General features: G+C 34.3%; 1 protein-coding gene across 1 annotated transcript; it reads right to left on the reverse strand.

Moving 5' to 3' along the window:
• Window positions 1-1656: 1656 nt before the first annotated feature.
• LOC149793085 (uncharacterized) lies at window positions 1657-18737 on the reverse strand. Its single transcript, XM_089966289.1, has 10 exons — window positions 18657-18737; window positions 13406-14078; window positions 12130-12454; window positions 11668-11778; window positions 10646-10840; window positions 9943-10230; window positions 8542-8732; window positions 5946-6067; window positions 4335-4395; window positions 1657-3735 (listed from the first exon to the last, which is right to left on the reverse strand). The coding sequence occupies exons 2-10, from the start codon at window positions 14042-14044 to the stop codon at window positions 3634-3636; spliced, it is 2034 nt and encodes a 677-aa protein (XP_089822415.1). The 5' UTR covers window positions 14045-14078; window positions 18657-18737; the 3' UTR covers window positions 1657-3633.
• Window positions 18738-19170: the final 433 nt, after the last annotated feature.

Genomic DNA, 19170 nt, shown 5'->3' on the forward strand with positions numbered 1-19170 from the left:
TAGAGTTGAAAACACATTTGCTAAGCAGCTGTATACCATTGTATTGCTACAACGTAGAGTTCAAAACGCATTTGCTAAGCAGCTGTATACCACTGTATTGCTAGAACGTAGAGTTGAAAACACATTTGCTAAGCAGCTGTATACCACTGTATTGCTAGAACGTAGAGTTGAAAACGCATTTGCTAAGCAGCTGTGTACCACTGTATTGCTACAACGTAGAGTTGAAAACACATTTGCTAAGCAGCTGTGTACCACTGTATTGCTAGAACGTAGAGTTGAAAACACATTTGCTAAGCAGCTGTATACCAATGTAATTGCGACAAAAGTGACAGGATATACTATTTATATTCACCAAGTGAAAAATATAGTTATTACACTTCCTGGAAATGTTCCTTATGACATGTTATAGTCAATTTAGTTTATATACTATTCATAGCCATAATCTTGTTGTTACATCAACCAGGTGGAAATAGCTTTTGACATCTGTAAAACCACTTTCGCGATTTGAACCACACTTTGTATTAATTTTTTTAATTAAAATTTCTGTAACGCTTGTATCCTTGTAGGTCTCAAAACTGTTTAGCTAAGTTCAATACAACTAAACGAAACATGTATTTGACCCTAGCCGTTGATTTTATCTTTTGCTTACATTCTAATATAAGCCTAGTAAGTATTCTCACTGGCCTATTCGTCTTGCTTGTTTTATTAAATAAATTTCAAATCTTTATGTCTGAAGCGTCTGACACAAATCTCTGACACCTGAGTGGAATATTAATATTATGTGTATGAAAAAAATCATTCAAACGTATATTAGTACATTTACGTGTTTTAGAATAATTTACTATAAGCACACACACACACACACACACACTGAAATGAATATAGAAACAAAATAAAAATATAAATCCTACCGGATATCCTTTGTTCCTGCATGCATGTTAATAAAATAAATAAAAACCATAAATTAAGGAGAAGAAATAGTAAAATTTTCTTAGCAAAACTCTATAAAAGTCTTAATCCGAGCAATGACCAATGAGAACTAAATTAAGAGTTTTTAATGATTCCTTTTCTTTCGTCCATCCTTGCATTTCGACCGTTAGGGAATTGACACATATTGAAGCAGCAAATTATTAATGAATGTATAGTGAACTAGTGATGTTCAGTATCTACCAATTTTGCATTCTTGCATACTTTTCAAGCCACTCTTTCGGCAGTAGTTTAGAAGCACATATATATATATATATATATATATATATATATATATATATATATATATATATATATATATATATATATGGGTTTTGGCTGAGTACATGTAGTAGAGGTGTTTGCAATATGTGTTTGCAATATGCAGTATGAAAAGGTTTGGCTAAGTTCTGAGATTTATGTTAGTAAATATTGTGAAGACATGAAACGAAAAACAGGTCGATTGATAGATACAGAGATTAATATGAGCATTTAGTTGTAATGTATAAATGTAGATATCAACATAAATGCACATGCACATATAAAACTAAAATTTGCTGTCAATCATTTATTGCAGTGATTTCTGAATGTATTTTTCAATTTGTTATTCTGCATGGTATGTACATATATATCGTGCTTTATGTACGCGTACCATTCTGTTTGCATTTATATCTGTAAATCTCCAATTTTCCTACCATATACAAATAATAGCTTAACTATATGCCACTGCAAATCATGATGTTACTTGGAAAAGAATGTACCATACGAACCGAAAGAAACACTCGAAATCGTTCGATAGTGAAACTTTATTGCAGGAACGAAAATAAAAGCCAAATGTTTTATCAATTTTCCACATTAAAAAGCTATAATTGGATCATTGCCTGTTAAAGACATTTCACATCAACATAAAAATATAAAAATGTATATGTTTTGCGCTTAGAGATATTATTTGAGGAACGTATGACATGGGATTATTGTTATCGTATTACAATGTTATGTACAACGATAAATTGGTTCGAGTAAAACGACTTTGAAGAAAAATTTTATTCTCACTGAAGGTGCATGTACTAGAAAAACGAAGAAGTGGATAATAAGAATTAATTTCAAAATGCCAATGATAACTGAATGAATTGTCATTTGTTTGTTATTCAAAGATCTGAACTCTAATAGAATGGAAGTTGTTATTTCTTAAAATAACATAGTTTGTTACAATCTATATTATATAATCACCAAACATATGGAAACATCATGTCACACACTATGATTGTTCATTTCTCCTTTCGTTTGGATATTGTGTTCACACAGTGTGTTCAAATTGTATCCACACAGTGTGTTCAAATTGTGTCCACACAGTATGTTCAAATTGACTTGAAAAAAACGTTTACTTGACGGCACATACATCTGGTACAGTACAATGAACACAGGAATTAAAGATTTTTTTGCAGCGATTTGTCATGCAGAACAGTTATTTGAAGTATTTTTTTTATGACACATCCAGGATAATAACCCTTGTAAATTGTGTTATATTGTCTTTATAAAATATTTTCTTTCATATACCTCTTGAGTACTGACTCGATTTTATTTCATTTCCATGATGTACGGAACTGCAAAGAAAGTGCAATGTGTACATGTATACTGCTAAGAGAAGACATAAACTCAGAGGAATGGAGCTGACTGGATGACTGAAAGTCAAGCCTTTAAATCCCATAAATTGGAAATCTATTGCTGAAGGATTTTGAATGTATTAATTTCTGGATTTTGGTACATTGTTGATCAGGCTAAGGTAGAATCCCTGTTAAATGAGGTCAATGCTCTGTTTATGCGACTCTGTTTACCTTTTCATAATAATGAGGGGTGGTGACCTTGTTTGCATAACGGTAGGATCACACAAATTAACGTCCATTTCTGGTAAACATTAGTTTTAACTGGTATTGATTTAACGTGTCAGGATGAAATACAAAGAGTTACTTTCGATACATGACTAAAAAATCGATTGCCCGATTACCGCACAGATACTGGGAAAAAATGACGCTCATTCCATCGAAATGCAGGTGATACCAAATATTTTTAAACTGTAGAGAATATAAAATTAACATATAGAAAATGAGAGAAAACATAATGATATTACTTGGGTCTATGTACACCTAGCCTGCTTAAAACTATATATTCAACATTAACAAACTTTACGTATAACCCTCAATTATGAAAACACACCTTGTGCATATTTCATTTGGCGTAAAAGCAAAACAAAACACAACAATCAATATTCATCGAAGAAATAGGTAAATATATTTTTCTGGTCATTGAATGCATATAAAATGTGTTTGCCCATCCAATAACTAACAAACCTGTCAGTGTATTGTATATCATCCTGTAAAACGCTAACCTACAGAGGCCAAATTAACGTATCTACATATCCAACCATACGTTTGCAGATACAGACCTGTGTTGATGGAATGCTGATTAAAACAGAACTTTTGAATTGTTGGATCATGGTGTTGAATGAAAATAACAGGGCAAGGTAATTCTTAAATTATCTATCATATGCGCAGTTTATTCCGCTTCAACCCAGCCACGTTAGTAAGATAACAGGGTAAGGTAATTCGTAAATTATCTATCAGATACGTAGTTTATTCCGCTTCAAGCCAGCCACATTAGTTTACGAAGCTACATTGTCAGATCGTCGAGAGCTTCGATGAAGCGGTCAGTGGTTGATAAACTTTTTATTTTGAAATCCTTTCTGATACGGCGGTAGAAACATTCTGGAGCCTGCAAGAACAAAAGAAGAAAGCACGACTGAAACCAATTCATATTCTTCGCCTCATAGTGAAATGTGTTTTCGTCGATATAGATTAGTAGAAGTCATTTTTAGGAAAGGTGTGACTAATCTTAAACGATTGTTTGCTCAAGACATGTAGTTCCCGTCCATTCCCTAAATAAATAGTATGCCTTGTTGCGAAACTTGAATATGTTCCGATTTCTACATTTTTAGCGTAGAGTTTATATAAAACTTTATGGAGAAAGCGATACAGAAAATGCAATTATATTATTGCAAGATTTCTTTTGTAAGACTGGATATCCGACAAGTACTAGTGTATGATGGCATAAACTACAACACAGCTAAGAGAAAGAAACTGCTATTTCTCTATATAGTGTATAGATGGTTCGTATAAGACAAACATCCATGCATAACACATAACGTGGCCATTATCAACACGAGGCGTAACTCTCAAATGATGTACCATATATACATAGAATCGTGTAACTTGCGACGTTTAAAATCAAGAAAACTTTTCATATTATGGTAGAGATGAGATTTGTGCAATATCAGTATATAATAATACCGATATCTCCGGTATATGACGTACCTCCTTCCTCATTGTGATCAATGCTGCCAGGTCCCTTCCAGTAATTTGCTCAAATTGCTCCCTGAGCGAAAGAATGTTTGGAATCATTAAAATGTGATGTCTACATCTTCCAACGGCTTATGACTCATTCAATAGAGACAGTATGAAAATACATTTTCGTTTAGAAATAGAAATGTATATTATCACCACTTCGTTATCAATAGCTGATGAAATAAAACAAAAAAGTATCAATACGGTGCATCCATTTTGATTGATACTTCCAAACCTGCCGTCTAACTCAATCTATCCTGGATTTGATACCGAAATCGCAAAATTTTCAACTGATCCTGGATAGTTTAAAAATATCGGGTATTTAACTAGAACTACTGACCGAAAGTTCCTGAATATGGATTTAGCATGATACCAAACGGTTAGGCAAAAACAAAGAGAATATCACACATAAATAGATGTTACTATAAAATGGGTTGTTGACGATATAAAGGCAATGCAATGGCCATTCATTATTTACGAGATCTTGACGCTGCAGTGTCAATTGAAACGAATACACACATTTGTATTTGTTATAATCAGCGCCAAGTCCTTCGTTATACTGTACTGTCTTAGCAATCTTGCTGTACATACGTAAAAATGCAAATTTCGATGATATGATCGCAGTCTTTATTTCAAACACTGCAGGATATATGTTCTATGTTTGAAATCGAAATATTAACGTTTGTAATTTCTTGAACATTATTTTGCGATGCAACTGACTTTGACAAAACTGATATTACGTCCACACCTGTAACAAATACTCATTATTTAATGATGCTGACATTACGGCTTTGTTGTTAAATGCATAGCATAGGTAGATCACCTATGTTAAACGAGTTTACCCAAAGTACATCTGGGTAAACATTCATCTTGCTTAATTTTTAATAATTATTTTTGTTTTCTGAACAAAAAAATAAGTCTGATGACTGTTGATAATATTGGTGAGGAAATTATTTCGCATCTCCCAAACGAAAGCCATACTCAAAATCTAACATGCAAAAATGGTTCGGAAATCTTGCATATTCCTTAGAGATGATGATTTGGAAATTACAGTGTCGTTGAGAACTGTGAGATATATACATCGGGAAAGGAAACTGTTTAGTTTGGCATTCTGGAATTTTAATTTAGCTTCTGATCATCTTATTCACTTCCTAGTTTGGAAGAAAGTCCACTCAAACAAGATATCAATACTGCTAACGAGATTGGGGCATAATACATTGAGGCCCCAATCAAAAGTTTAGAAACACGTCTTTCAAATACCCTTCTATCAAATTTACTCGAAAGGTTTCAGGCGATTCAGAAATGATACGCCGGAGATTTTAGAAACCCCCTTTTCTAGACACCCAAACACTGAATTTATGTTTAAACTGTCCACGTGCTGCAGAACCGACAATACCCCGTCCTCAAAGAGTTGATAATAAGAAACATTCAGAGCATATATACCATTACAACAAGTAGTTACCAGTGTTTCTTTCTAATCATGATATTTTCTCTTTGACACTCTGCAGTATTTCATCACGCTTCATTCCACATACTTGTGGTCAACACAACTCTAGTTTTCTTTCTTAAGGACAGGATTACCTTGGGAGGTCATTCTTCATGATCCAATTGTCCATATCATTCAACGTCCACTTCCTTAATTCAGATACAGAAATTTTGGCTCTAGAGATTGGGTTTACTGTCACTGCAGTAGTTTCTTGAACCTGTGAAGGAGATTGAATTTTGAAATTACAACTATATTTTGAACACGACAAACAAACGTAAAATAATACTGTCATAATGAATATAGCAGTGTTTCTGCACTGCAACATGCCAAAATATTTGATCCAAAAATATATCTACGAATGACACAATAGATGTATATAATAAGCATTTATTATTTATAAAATTTAAAATCTACGCAAGTTATATTTGATATTAAGGGATAACTTTGTATTTCATCTGGAAAATAAACAACTTTTCATAATAAATTAACATGAGCACTGGGATAAGTTACACATGTGTTTTGTTTTACTTTATGCAAACGGTTACGTTTTCAGCAAGTATTTAGTATAGTTTCCAACTTGTAACGGTTTTTATAGTCACGCTCTGCACTCGCCATGCAAGAATGGTGCGATAGTAATTGCTTAGTAATTAGAGTGGGTACTCATTGTGTCAGAGGCATGGAGTTTGAAACCACCAACACTTATTTTCTCGTTCACTGTTTTGTAAATTGTCATGATCAACATGAAACTTATTATATAAGTACAGATGGATCCAAACCCCTGTAATCAAAGATCTATTAAAGACCATGTACTTGGTATTAGTGGAACAAGCTTTTTTGTGCCTCAAAGAGTGTTAATAAAAGCGCCGCATTCTAGCGATTTAACACGGTACCGAAACCCATTCGTCAATTTCATTTGTTACGTGTCACAATGACCGCGGCAAATGTGCTACAACAACGTGTTCAAAGTTCATACTTTCACACCCAGATTTCTAACCTTTGTAGTTTTAGAGGAAGTAAATAATAAATAAACTTCAACATAAGTAAACCTCTCCAAAAATAAAAGTTTATATACTTCTTTCTTAATGGTAAATAACACTGACATTCTAAAAACAATCGGTATTCATCTTGCAAAAAGTAAAATTGTATTTTTTATTGGGGTGCTATGGCATTTATTCCATCTCCCCGCTTCAACATGTAATGTGCTGGCCGACAGCCTTATTTCTGAAAGGGATTGTCTAACTTTTGTCACTGTTACTATGTCTAAATATCCTTTAGATCAGAACATTTGTTACAAACTTCCTATATAATCTAGCTCTGGAAATTATATGATTATTGATTGCCAGTTTTGGACAAACTTGTCAGATCGCCGTTAACGATAAGAAAGCACTTATGTTCCAGCAGCTTGATTTAGCCATACTATCCGCAGACCCAGAATGTTTAATAAATTTTGGACTAACAATGCCCAATTTTTCGTTCCAGGATGGCTTTCTATGTCACTAAGCATTAGGTTATATATATATATATATATATATATATATATATATATATATATATATATATATATATATATATATATATACTATTATCTGGTGAGATAATCTTAGCCCATTATTTGAACATGCGGTAAAATCTATTGAGATGTAAGCGTGAACTGCCCAATTCATCATATACAAAATCATTTTTGGCAGATTTTGTAACCACAAGATGTTTGCAAAACGTTCAAATGCATCCGTTCAGCGGCATTTCATTGAATAAATCGCCATACTTCTAATCCACAATTAAGAACTGGCGAACTTAGAACGTAAACAATGTCACATCTTGTCTTAGGGGGCAAATTTCCAAACTTGCATGCATATTTATCCATTGCAAATGATGCCTTTGAAGCTTTTTCACTTAAAGTTTGTTGAGCAAGTATGAAAGAACCATCTGTTTTGAAACTATTCCCAGAAATTAAGAAATACAAATTTGGTAACAAATTTTATATTGTGCGCCTTTATAGAAGAATAAATAATCATCTGATAATCTTCCTCTCTTACGGAAAATCATAACTTTTATAAAATAGTTTACCTCTTATTCCTTATCCAGGTAATTTATACTATAAAATATCACTTATAACAGAACCCAACGCTTTAGCAAAATCAACAAAACGAGATATGTGATCATATTATTGTTTGAAAGGTACAGATATTGATACCATGTATTGATAGTGAGCCTTTGTAGATTAACGAGAATATCACTTGAAGGGCAATGATCTAAACATAACTTCTTGCGATTTGGTTTTGGCACCTCACTGTTTTCCTTCCGTCTGAGTGAAAACAGCACTTATGACGTAATGAAGACCGTTAAACATCCTAATTAACTAAGATCATGTTTGTTAGACTGACGAATTGTTTTTAAAATTATTAAAGGAGAATGATATTGACGATTTATGTCAGAAGAAACATGTTTAAAATGAAATATAGGAAGTTACTTATTAAAATGAAGATGTGCCAATGTATGTGTTGCGCTGCTATTTTTTTATTTTGATACATTATAGACTATTAATAAAATGTGACTAAATATAGCAATTCAATATTTGCCTTAATATGAAACACCCTACATATTGATCTGAAGAGCTATTATGCAGCCGTAGTCTATTATATCATTCAATACAGATCTTTAGCTGATACTGCCATAGGCTGCATACTTTACCTTCTGGTAGCACTTATTCAACTTTGTAAGAAGTTCCTGCAACTTCTGCTCACGGGGATACTTTCCACTGAAGTCGTAAAAGTAATCCCTGCCCACATAAAAGCCGAGCCATCCATCTGCTTTATAACCCTCTTCCATTAACAGAGGAATCATATGAAGACGTTCTCCTAAACTACTCGCATAATCTGCTTCTGAAATATACATGTATAGACCGTAGATGATAGTATTGCGCAGACGATATACGCAAACGTTATTTTTATCATTTGTTTAAGATATGGAAGGATAAAATGAAATTATGTGTGTACGGTATTGCTCTAGTATGTGGTATTTTGAAGGAAAAAAATCATGTTACTCTTTTAGGTTCGCACACCTTGGAGATTTCAAATACCAAAGTATCCAAGTATCAACACCAGTCTTTTATACATGTATCAGGTAAACTCTTGATATCTCTCCTTAATAATTCACGAACAGCCTTAGATTTTAAAACTTTTAATGCATCCTCAAAGCCTGATCTGGGAATATATTGTCAAAATGTTCCACTTGTAGACACGAATGAAGAAGTTACTGTTGTTGGCATCATCCGTTGCATGATTGATGTTTTAGTACTTGCTGGTGTATATTTGCTTATAGCTTTTAATTGCACTAAATGTGGTTCATATTGTAATGACTTGTGTCGTATATGCGTACTAAATTTTCCTCCACATCTTTGACCTATATTATCTGATGTGTATAATTTGTATTTCCGTTGTCTTGTTTTTAGTTTGAAGTTGCTTTTCATCAGTATTGTTTACAGCTTTTTAGCTATTTTAATACCTGAGTAACTAGCTCGTAGTTGCTCTTTAATGGTCTGTCTTGCGATAACACTGCTTATTGTGCAGTAACATCAATCGTACATGTAATCCATTTCTATATCTTTGCATTGCTTTGTTCAACTCCTTTTCTTTGTATACTGAAAACTTTGTATGCATGAAAACGTCATCAGAGGTGTGTACTTGTCAGACATTAAGGACGCATATTTCAATGAATATTAAAAACTGCTCTTAATTTTTTGGCACAGTTTATTTATGGAAGCTGTTTCTCTGTTTTGTATGTTAAATCATAATATATATATATATATATATATATATATATATATATATATATATATATATATATATATATATATATATACATATGCGTGTGTGTGTGTTTTGACAATGTCATCTATGATACATTAATGAAGCCGTGGGCAGTGGATATTTAAAACCTGGATCTATCTATATATCTATCTATATAACATCCATTTGACTAAATACATATGAAGCAAATGACTCGTTGTATTGTATCATACAATTGTCGTGTGAAATAAATGAATGCAATATTCTGACGTTAATAAGAGAGGTAAAGGCTATCATATCTTACCTTGTCTACAATTATTGCTGTTCTTATACCCCTGCGAACAACAAAATAGAAAGACATGAGCTGATTCTATAGCCTCTGCCATGGTCTGCGAAGTTGACCCATCCATATTTCCAATATCCATCCACACCGGGTAACCCTTAGCTTCCAACTGGTCCCTTATCCATTTCACTATTTCACGATGGTTTCTGTTGTAGCTGATCATGACGTGGCCTTTCTTGCGCCGAGCATCAGATTGGCCAGGGCTTTTTTCTCCTAGGTCATTAGAGTCGCACACACTTCTTAATAAATCTGATAAGAAATACAATTGCTATCTGGTTATTGTTTGTGACAAAGTCTATGCAAATTATTTTATCGTTAGATTAGGTTATTGACACTGAATGTTAAATACTAATAAATATGGATCTTTGTTGATTAGCTCTTAAACAAAATCGTTAAAATTCTGCTCATAAAGATAGTTTGAAATCAGAGATGTCAACCTCATCCATTATTTTTCGATTTTAAATGTATCCACGTCATGCACTTTATTAGGGTAGAGTTAGGACAAGATCACACGTATTCAAACAACATATTAATAATAGCTTGCTATTAGATAATGGAGACAAAGTATACAATTTAATCTGTCCTCTCCATTATTCTGCTAATTGTTATGATGGTTTGGAAAACTGATAACTTGAATCAAAGCCCTGAATTGCTATAAACATACCTAAATCTTTGTATGCATCAATCTGCTTCAGTTTGTTTCTAAGGGTCCACAGAGTACCCTCTGCAGCTTTTCTGACCGTGTCGAGACTTTTTATGAGATCCAAAAGCATGCTAACAATATTCAAGGTTTTGTCCTCCATCATCATTCTCTGGTTTTCCTCGTCAAAAGCCAAAGCCCAAATCGCTCCGACCGCCTCTGAGTGATAAAATATACAAGATACGATAGTGTACTTAATTTAAAGTCCACGATTAATTCATTTGTGTATGAAGTATTGTCTTTTCAAGGGGAAAAAAAATTAAAAGCTCAACACACCATTTGTAAGCAAAGGTCTATATCATTAATAGTGGTTGATGTTAGCAGCTGCAACAATTTACGTACTTTTCCACAATCTCAGATTTTACTTAGCCTCTTTAATGGTATCTGAAATAAACCTCAGCAGATGTAGTAGCGTTTTAAATTTTGAACAAAAGATCCAATGAGAGGTACATTATCAACACAATAACTACAGTGGATTAGGTCAGTTTATATTATCAGTAAGTGCGTCTGCATTGCACGGCTAGGTAAACGTTGACAGCATCTTTGCTTATATAAAACGATATAGACAAAACTTATTTGTGTTGATTAATGTATACATTTAGGTAACGATCTATATGAGAGATGTAGAATAAAATTTCATCTCCAACATATGTTATATTAGAATGGTAATATTAACAAACATTATTTAAATGTAAAATATGCTAAAAATAGTATAAAAACATGTACAGCTTAATGGATTTAAATCGTAACAAGGCTCCTCCCAATCTGTATAAAATGACGTATTGATAAGAAACTATATATATATATATATATATATATATATATATATATATATATATATATAACAAATACTCCTTAGAGCTGAGAGTAGACAATGGAATTGGTACATACAATTAAACATCATTTCGAACACAAATTCTGATTTAAGTTTAGGCTTGCTGCTATGTGCAGTATAAAGTTACAATATAACAGTAAGGATATATCACCCTTCTGCTCCTCAACAGTTCCACATCTTGCCAATTCCACCAAGTGAGACAAACAACCCATCTCTGCAAGTAGTCTTTTGCTCTTCTCATTTCTGGCTAGGACACGAATTACTGAAATTTGAATTTGTTAATTTAGTAGCCTTTTCTGTGCATTTCATTTGGTAGGGGAGTTTTTTAAGTTTCGTATGAATGATAATAATTCGTTGCAGTAGGGTTGCATAGGCGCTTTCAAGAAATTAAAAGTGAATAACAATCCGATAAAATAAATTTGAAAACGTTCTGCTATTTTACTTTTACTTGTGTTTTACTTTTGATAATATTATTTCTGATAATACTGCTGCACTCACACACACTCACACACACACACACACACACACACACACACACACACACAGAGAGAGATATATATATAAAGATAGATAGATATAAGTCAAACAATTTTGGTATGCTAACTGAACTTACGTCGTGCGCACTCCTTTGCCGACCAGGTAATACTGCAATCGTCTGTACACTGATGCAATGGGTGCTTTATTGTACCACACAATAAATCTGATAGAAATTTAATAGTTTCAACGGCATGATCTCTGCCCTGGAGATAGGCACACTCATCCTCGTTGATGATATTTGCAAGGTATGACAAAGCGACGAAGCGATATACTGTGTCCAGGTATAACGCAATAATCTTCACGTTGTTGAGACTTTGCAGTCTTTTCATATTTTCATCCACTTGTGAAATGTTGTACAATATGATCAAGCTATTGAAGACCAAAATGTTCTCATTTATCCCCTGTAAATGAGGGCAACATACATATTAGACGTTAAATATTTGTTTTATATTTAAGAGTCCATGTTGAAAAATGCTCATACTCAGATGTTTTTGTAGTATACATAATCCCAAAAAATAGAGTGATTATAGGACATATCAGACACTGATATATATATATATATATATATATATATATATATATATATATATATATATATATATATATATATATATATATATATATATATATATATATATATATATATCTGCCTCTCTAAAACCGCCTCCAGTCCCAAATCGATTCCCAGCTCAACCCATGATCTCAATTAATGTATAATACTCTCCAGAACAGAAACGACTGAACTTCGATTAGGGCAATTACAAAACTTACCGACATAGTGAGTCGGTCAACATGCATAATGTCAGAGAGAGAGAGAGGTGGGGAGTGAGGGAGGGATATATATATTTCATAAATGGAGAGATAAGGCTCGATCACAAGAGTGTGCAATCTTTTTTTTTTGTCCGATTGAGTGATTATAGAACATATCAGACGCAGAGAGATATATGAACAAAGTAACATACCGAGCCGGATGTAGTAAAATTTGTAAAGCTAGGGTTGAGTAGGACTCTGAACAAGTGACATTTGCCAGCGTAAAAATGAAACGAGTGTCTCACACATGTAAATTTAGTTGCTGCTGCTTACCTAACCATATGAAAAACGCATTGCATCTTAATACGTCAGTATTGACTGAAACGATCACAGACAAGATATAGCGTGTATGCATTCTGGTAGATGCCTTTAGCTGTACAGGATTAATATCAACTATTTCAAAAACGTACCATAATGAATATTTTTCATTACATTCGTATAAATAATTTTACTACAACACAGGAGAGAAATATTGAACGCTCATGTCTTATTGACAATAAGTTGCAAGTGACACGAGCAATACCAGCATCCTACAAAAGTACCTTTCCTCCTTTCCGAATATCTGACTTGTAACAGGTCTTCAGTATTTTTGTCAGGGTTTTAAGAAAGTCTTCTTCCTTAGCTATGTCACATTTAACTTCATCACTGGAGTCAGAAAAGCTGACTAAATTTTCAAGAGCAAGCTTGATTACAGCAAATTGATCTGCGGCCAACTTCATCTCCTCATCTTCGAAATAAATGTTCCAACCCACATTCACTACATTGCATACTATATTTATCGTCTTAGATGTAAATACCAGGTGCCCCGCTTCGCGCTTATAACTCTCGATAACGCCATATGCCAACTGGCCCATGTTTTCAATTGCAGAAATTTGTTTCGAAAGGGCAATGAGACCGTCTCGTAAATCTTTCATCCATGTCCCATCTTCACCCCGCAAGTTCGGAAATTTGTGTATTTTGTCCATTGCGTCTCTTAAAGCCTTAAAAATAATATCTTTGTGAACATGAACATCGTCCTCTTTATTGCTCTGTTCATCTGCCGGATTTGAATTGTTTATTCTCCTGTCTTCGTTTGCATTGTTTCCCACTTCATCTCGCGTTGCAAACGCTCTACGCGTGAAATGTTTGTCTGAAGTTGTCGCCGCTCCATTGGCTTCCTCCATTGAAGCAGCATTGCCCATAGTGGATATTTAATCCACAAATGCAACAATGCCCCTAATAACAGAGAAAAGGAATAATCATTATTCGTGTATGGCTGTAATTATCTTAACCATAGAAGACACATAGTCTTACTCATTGCTCATAAGCTAAAAATAGGCATTGATTTTAATCGTTTAAAGTCCTATCATTTACATGTTGACAGCTATATCACGCTGCAGTTTAGTACACGTATTCTTACAAGCAACAACATGTATTTAGTTACATAATCACATGGATTTTAGTTGTATAATGTAATGAAATGCATTAGATAATCAGATAGTTATTACTGACCATGTGGTGTACAGTTTCTTATCATTTTATTCATAAATACAAACACTGCATAAGAATCTCATTTTTAAAAGTATCCAAGAAGAATAACATTTATTGACATAATTAAAAAGCAATCATGTTTTGTACTATATAAAATGCAAGCGTGTACTTAAAAGAATGCATCTCAGTAATTTATATATTTTTATTTATCAGTAAATGATGGTTTAACTGATTTGATACAATTTTGCGATGTTTATACCGAATACGTGCCAGGTATACAGGACGTGCCATGTGGAAAAGAACAGCAAATCGATTTATAGTGTGTACTTTTGGTAGCATTAATTTAACTTCCATACCAGCGGAAAAATAAGAGGTCACCATAATGAACTGCAAGTTCCACCTTTACGTTTAACGTTCATACGGGGCCTACTCCACCCGGTGAACCGGTATTGTAGTGCACGCATCATGTTTGCATACTATGCAGAATTATATCAAGAGAAACATGCTCAGTGTACGTATACAGTAATGTTCATTCATCTGAGAGGGGTTAGTCTGGACTACACCACTGGTATCTAGTTTGCCAGTAATAATCCTTGAAATAAAGGAAATACATACAATCCTAGACAAACGAGAAGGCTTAAACTAAACTGCGACGCTTCTTGATGGAAATAATAATGTGTATGTGTATAATTCGAACTGGAACTAGAGTAATACGAATGCGATTAATAATTGTGGGAGAAATTCGCCTGCATCAGCTTCGCATAGACTCTTGTAATGGTGATGCATGTTGCAAACGACGTTTCGACGTCCAGTGACGGTGGGTTAAGTATCGTACTGGTAAACACGAGGGTGATGTTTTCTCACGATCGGGGAACTCTACAGTAACTAATGTGGCAACTGGAGGTACTGATGAACCCAGCCACTAACGACGACGAGCTTTTTTACATTTGGCATGGTCGTCTTCTCAAGGACTTGTTAAAGTAGTTCTTATTCTTAATCAGAACTTTCATATACAATATTATGTTATTTTGTTCTTTAAAGCATACATTGCGATTTAGTTGTTTCTCTCTTTGATTGAGTTTCTTTGTATAACATGAGAAAGAAAACCCATAAGGGCGACTTAAGAGATGCTTGCTTTGCATTGTCGATCAATACTGCTTATTGGTAGGTATATAAAACAACATGATGGCATGTCATGGCTTACAGTCGTTAATCTTCTTACCGTTTTGAGAAGGATGATGTCTTCTGTTTAACATATACAATGCCAGAGTAAACAATTACACAATAATATTTTGATCTCGGCACTCTTGATGGGGGGGGGAGCGTGGGTGGCCGAGTGGTCTAAATCGATCGCCTTTATAGCTGGCTGCCTTCTCACCTCTGTCCGCGTGAGTTCGAGTATGAGGCTATGCCAGTGTGAGTATGTGGGAAAGCTTGCCACTAGCTTCCCACGGGTAGGTGGTACTTACCACATTTATCTGGGGTTCGTCTTCCACCATTTGTTCTGGCCGCCATCTATAGCCTATCTTGCACAGAGGAATGGCGTTAAACCCGAAATGAAAAGAACTTTTAACAGGTATCTAGTGGCAACGGTTGGTATTAAAAATGAGTCAAAAAGTAACTGTTTTGTTCTTTATGACATGAGTTATAGTCATGATATGGTTACTATAGTCAATACAATAGTTATGATATGGGCTAGGCATTGTTGAATGTAGAATAGGTTTAAACTCGTGATTTGCTTGATTATGTTGAAGTAGAGACTGATAATATATCTTTTCCTGACGAATATGAGTTTGGCAAAAGTAATACCCCAAATACAAACATGTTTGATCCGATGGTAATGTGTGTGTATGTGTGATTTGGAATTTTAACGTAGCTTTAACATTTTGTTCAGTCATATCATTACGACGTCTGCAGTGTTGCAGTTTATAGTGATGCCTAACACTCGGTCATCATGTCGCAGACATATAGCATGATGTCCCACTCAGTCACACTATCCTGACACCAAGCCAACCAGTCTTAACACTAACCTCTTAATGCTGAGCTTGTAGCGAGGCAGCTGTTAGTACCATTTTTACAAGTATTTGGTATGACTTGGCCCTGGTTCGAACCCGCGACCTCCAACATCCGGACGCTCTAACCACTAGGCCACCGGAGCTGTTCCGATGGTAATGGAGACATCGATAAAAATTATACAAATGTGCGTTTCGCTGATTTGAGTCCCCTGCTTTGTACGAAAATCCATACTAGCTTTTGTAAAACACATATTTCAATATGAGTCATAAAAGTGGTTTTGATTAACGTTAAATTTCTTATTTCCGAACTACACTGAGGTTGGGCTTGAAAGGTGTTCTTTAAGTTCCAAAGTTTCGAAATTACAGAACAGCCTAGCTCCCTTCCGTTGCACTGGTTTAATAAAGCCAAGTGGGTTACTATGTACACGATCTCAGCATCTGGAATAAAAACCTAAGAGAGTAGAGGTGGGGTGGGTCGGGTGACAGTTTTGAAACTCTTGACAATTTTCAAATAAATTATATGGACGGGTGCTTCCAGTGAAATGTTAAAGCTAGAGGATTTGAATAAATATTGCAAAACTACAAATGTTGATTTATTGATTTCAGATATCAAACTATATATATATATATATATATATATATATATATATATATATATATATATATATATATATATATATATATATATATATATATATATCAGATCACATATATAAACCAAACAGAATGGAAAGTGCCAACCATGGATTCTACAGGCGAATTCTTGTTAGTACTAGCATACTTTTCATCAATGCGAATAATAGCATTATCATCCAGGTCACACATTATTTAATGCACCACATTGAAATAAGCCGCAAGAATCATGACAGCAGTAGGATCTAACAGAGTGCATTTCGAGGAGTTGAATTGAAATGAAAATCGAAGATCACATAGTATATATAAGTTGCATACACAACGATTAAAACAACAACGTCGTTCGAAATGATGGAAAAGAAACTAGGCGTCCAACATCTAACATCAGGAATGAAAATGTAAGTAAACCAATGGTATATTGTCTTAAAATATTCATAGGATAAAACTCGGGTGGGGTGGGGTGAGGGACTATATGTTTTGTTAGCATAACATATCTCTATACAACAAACAAGTAGACATACAAACATTTTAAAGCTTTTAAAGAGCATCATAAAAAGGTGAAGAGTACGTACTTGTCAGGTGGCCGACAAGTAATAATGAATAAATAAATAACTGAGAAACCAGCAGCAAATTAAATGATGAAAACATAGTAGATGAATAGATATGTCAAGGAGATCATAGTTTTCAGTTATTGTTTTTAAAGACAACGAGATTTTTTAATCTGAAGCAGGGACTAAAAACAGCGCATTATAGCATGAGATGGAAAAGACATGCATGCCGTGCAAATTAGTATTTATCACTGTGCCGAACACGAAACTACATCCAAAGACATCACAGATAACAAAATAATCGCAAACATATACAACGCGTGGAAGTCGAATTGTTTATGAATTTAATTGGCCCAAATTGTACAGAAGGAACAGTAATCGAAACTTAAAACATTGAAAACGAGCAGAAAGTGGAAACATTGCTTGCGATGTGTATGCTGTTAATTAAATCAGAGACATGCAAACTGACAAAACAGATAGATACAGACCAGCATGTTCTACTATCTATACTAACGTTATGTGTATGGGCTGAGCAAGGGATTGCCAGGATAATAGAGGTACTAAAGTAGAAATGCACTTATGAAAAGCCAGATTAAAGAAGAGGCAAATGGAATAGTTGTTCAAGGGCTCATGGTAGGAGCTGAACGCGTGCACAACAGTAAAATTGTATTGTTATTTTTGTTTGGTTGTTGTTCTTTTGATGGGAATGGGGTACGGTGGGCCCTTTTAGAAACTGCTTCAGCTCCTCCTACAACTTAAATTCTGCATTGCTCCTCTGCCTGCAGTTTTATGTGGGATTTCCGATTCCTGTATACTTTGAAATTCCCGGCTGCCTCTGCAAAGTGGGTACCTTTTCATTTTATTTCATATATTGTTGACCCTACCAAAAGAGGCCACGTCATGCCAATGCACATCTCAACAATGAGTCCAATAGACCATATATATACATACATACATACATACATACATACATACATACATACATACATACATACATACATACATACATGTGCATGTTTGTATGTGTAGTATGTGTGTGAGTGTGTATGTGTGTGTTACCATAATAACCAATTATTGTGCCTAAATTGTCCAAAAAGAATATCGAAATTCATTCAGGAAACACTTACTTGTATGTTTGCTTTTCCCACGGTTTGAACAACTCCTAATTTAACAAAACTTACGGCAAGTAGTAAACCTCCATTATAAACAACTATTTTAAACAAAATTCTTTCTCATCAGGGGTTATGTTTAAAACAAAGCGAGGACAGATCTTTTGTTCCCCTCTATTGTTTTCTGCGAATGGCTGTAGAGTAATCGGTACGCCACACGCACAGGTAGAAATTAAACCCTATAGTTTAAATGACTCGGTAATTGAAAGTACTGACATGTTCGTGTGTAATGCTCAGCTAACTGCAAACGTCATAGACCCCATGCTACGCTGGTTGATCAGTGTGAATGGTGTTCGAATAAAATATATCCAGGATGATATTGTATCTCAGCATCTATATACCTTATTATTTGAGTAGGGCTTTCCTGTGTACTTTGTATTGAGAAAATATCTCAGTATCTTAGTAATTTGTACAGCCTGTTTGTAAACGACAAAACTTTACATTTTACCGTCCCTATTTTCATTCCTCTTGA

Source organism: Sinohyriopsis cumingii, chromosome 8 (assembly GCF_028554795.1).
Source record: "Sinohyriopsis cumingii isolate HCF-2022 chromosome 8, ASM2855479v2, whole genome shotgun sequence".
Taxonomy (NCBI): Eukaryota; Metazoa; Mollusca; class Bivalvia; order Unionida; family Unionidae; genus Sinohyriopsis; species Sinohyriopsis cumingii.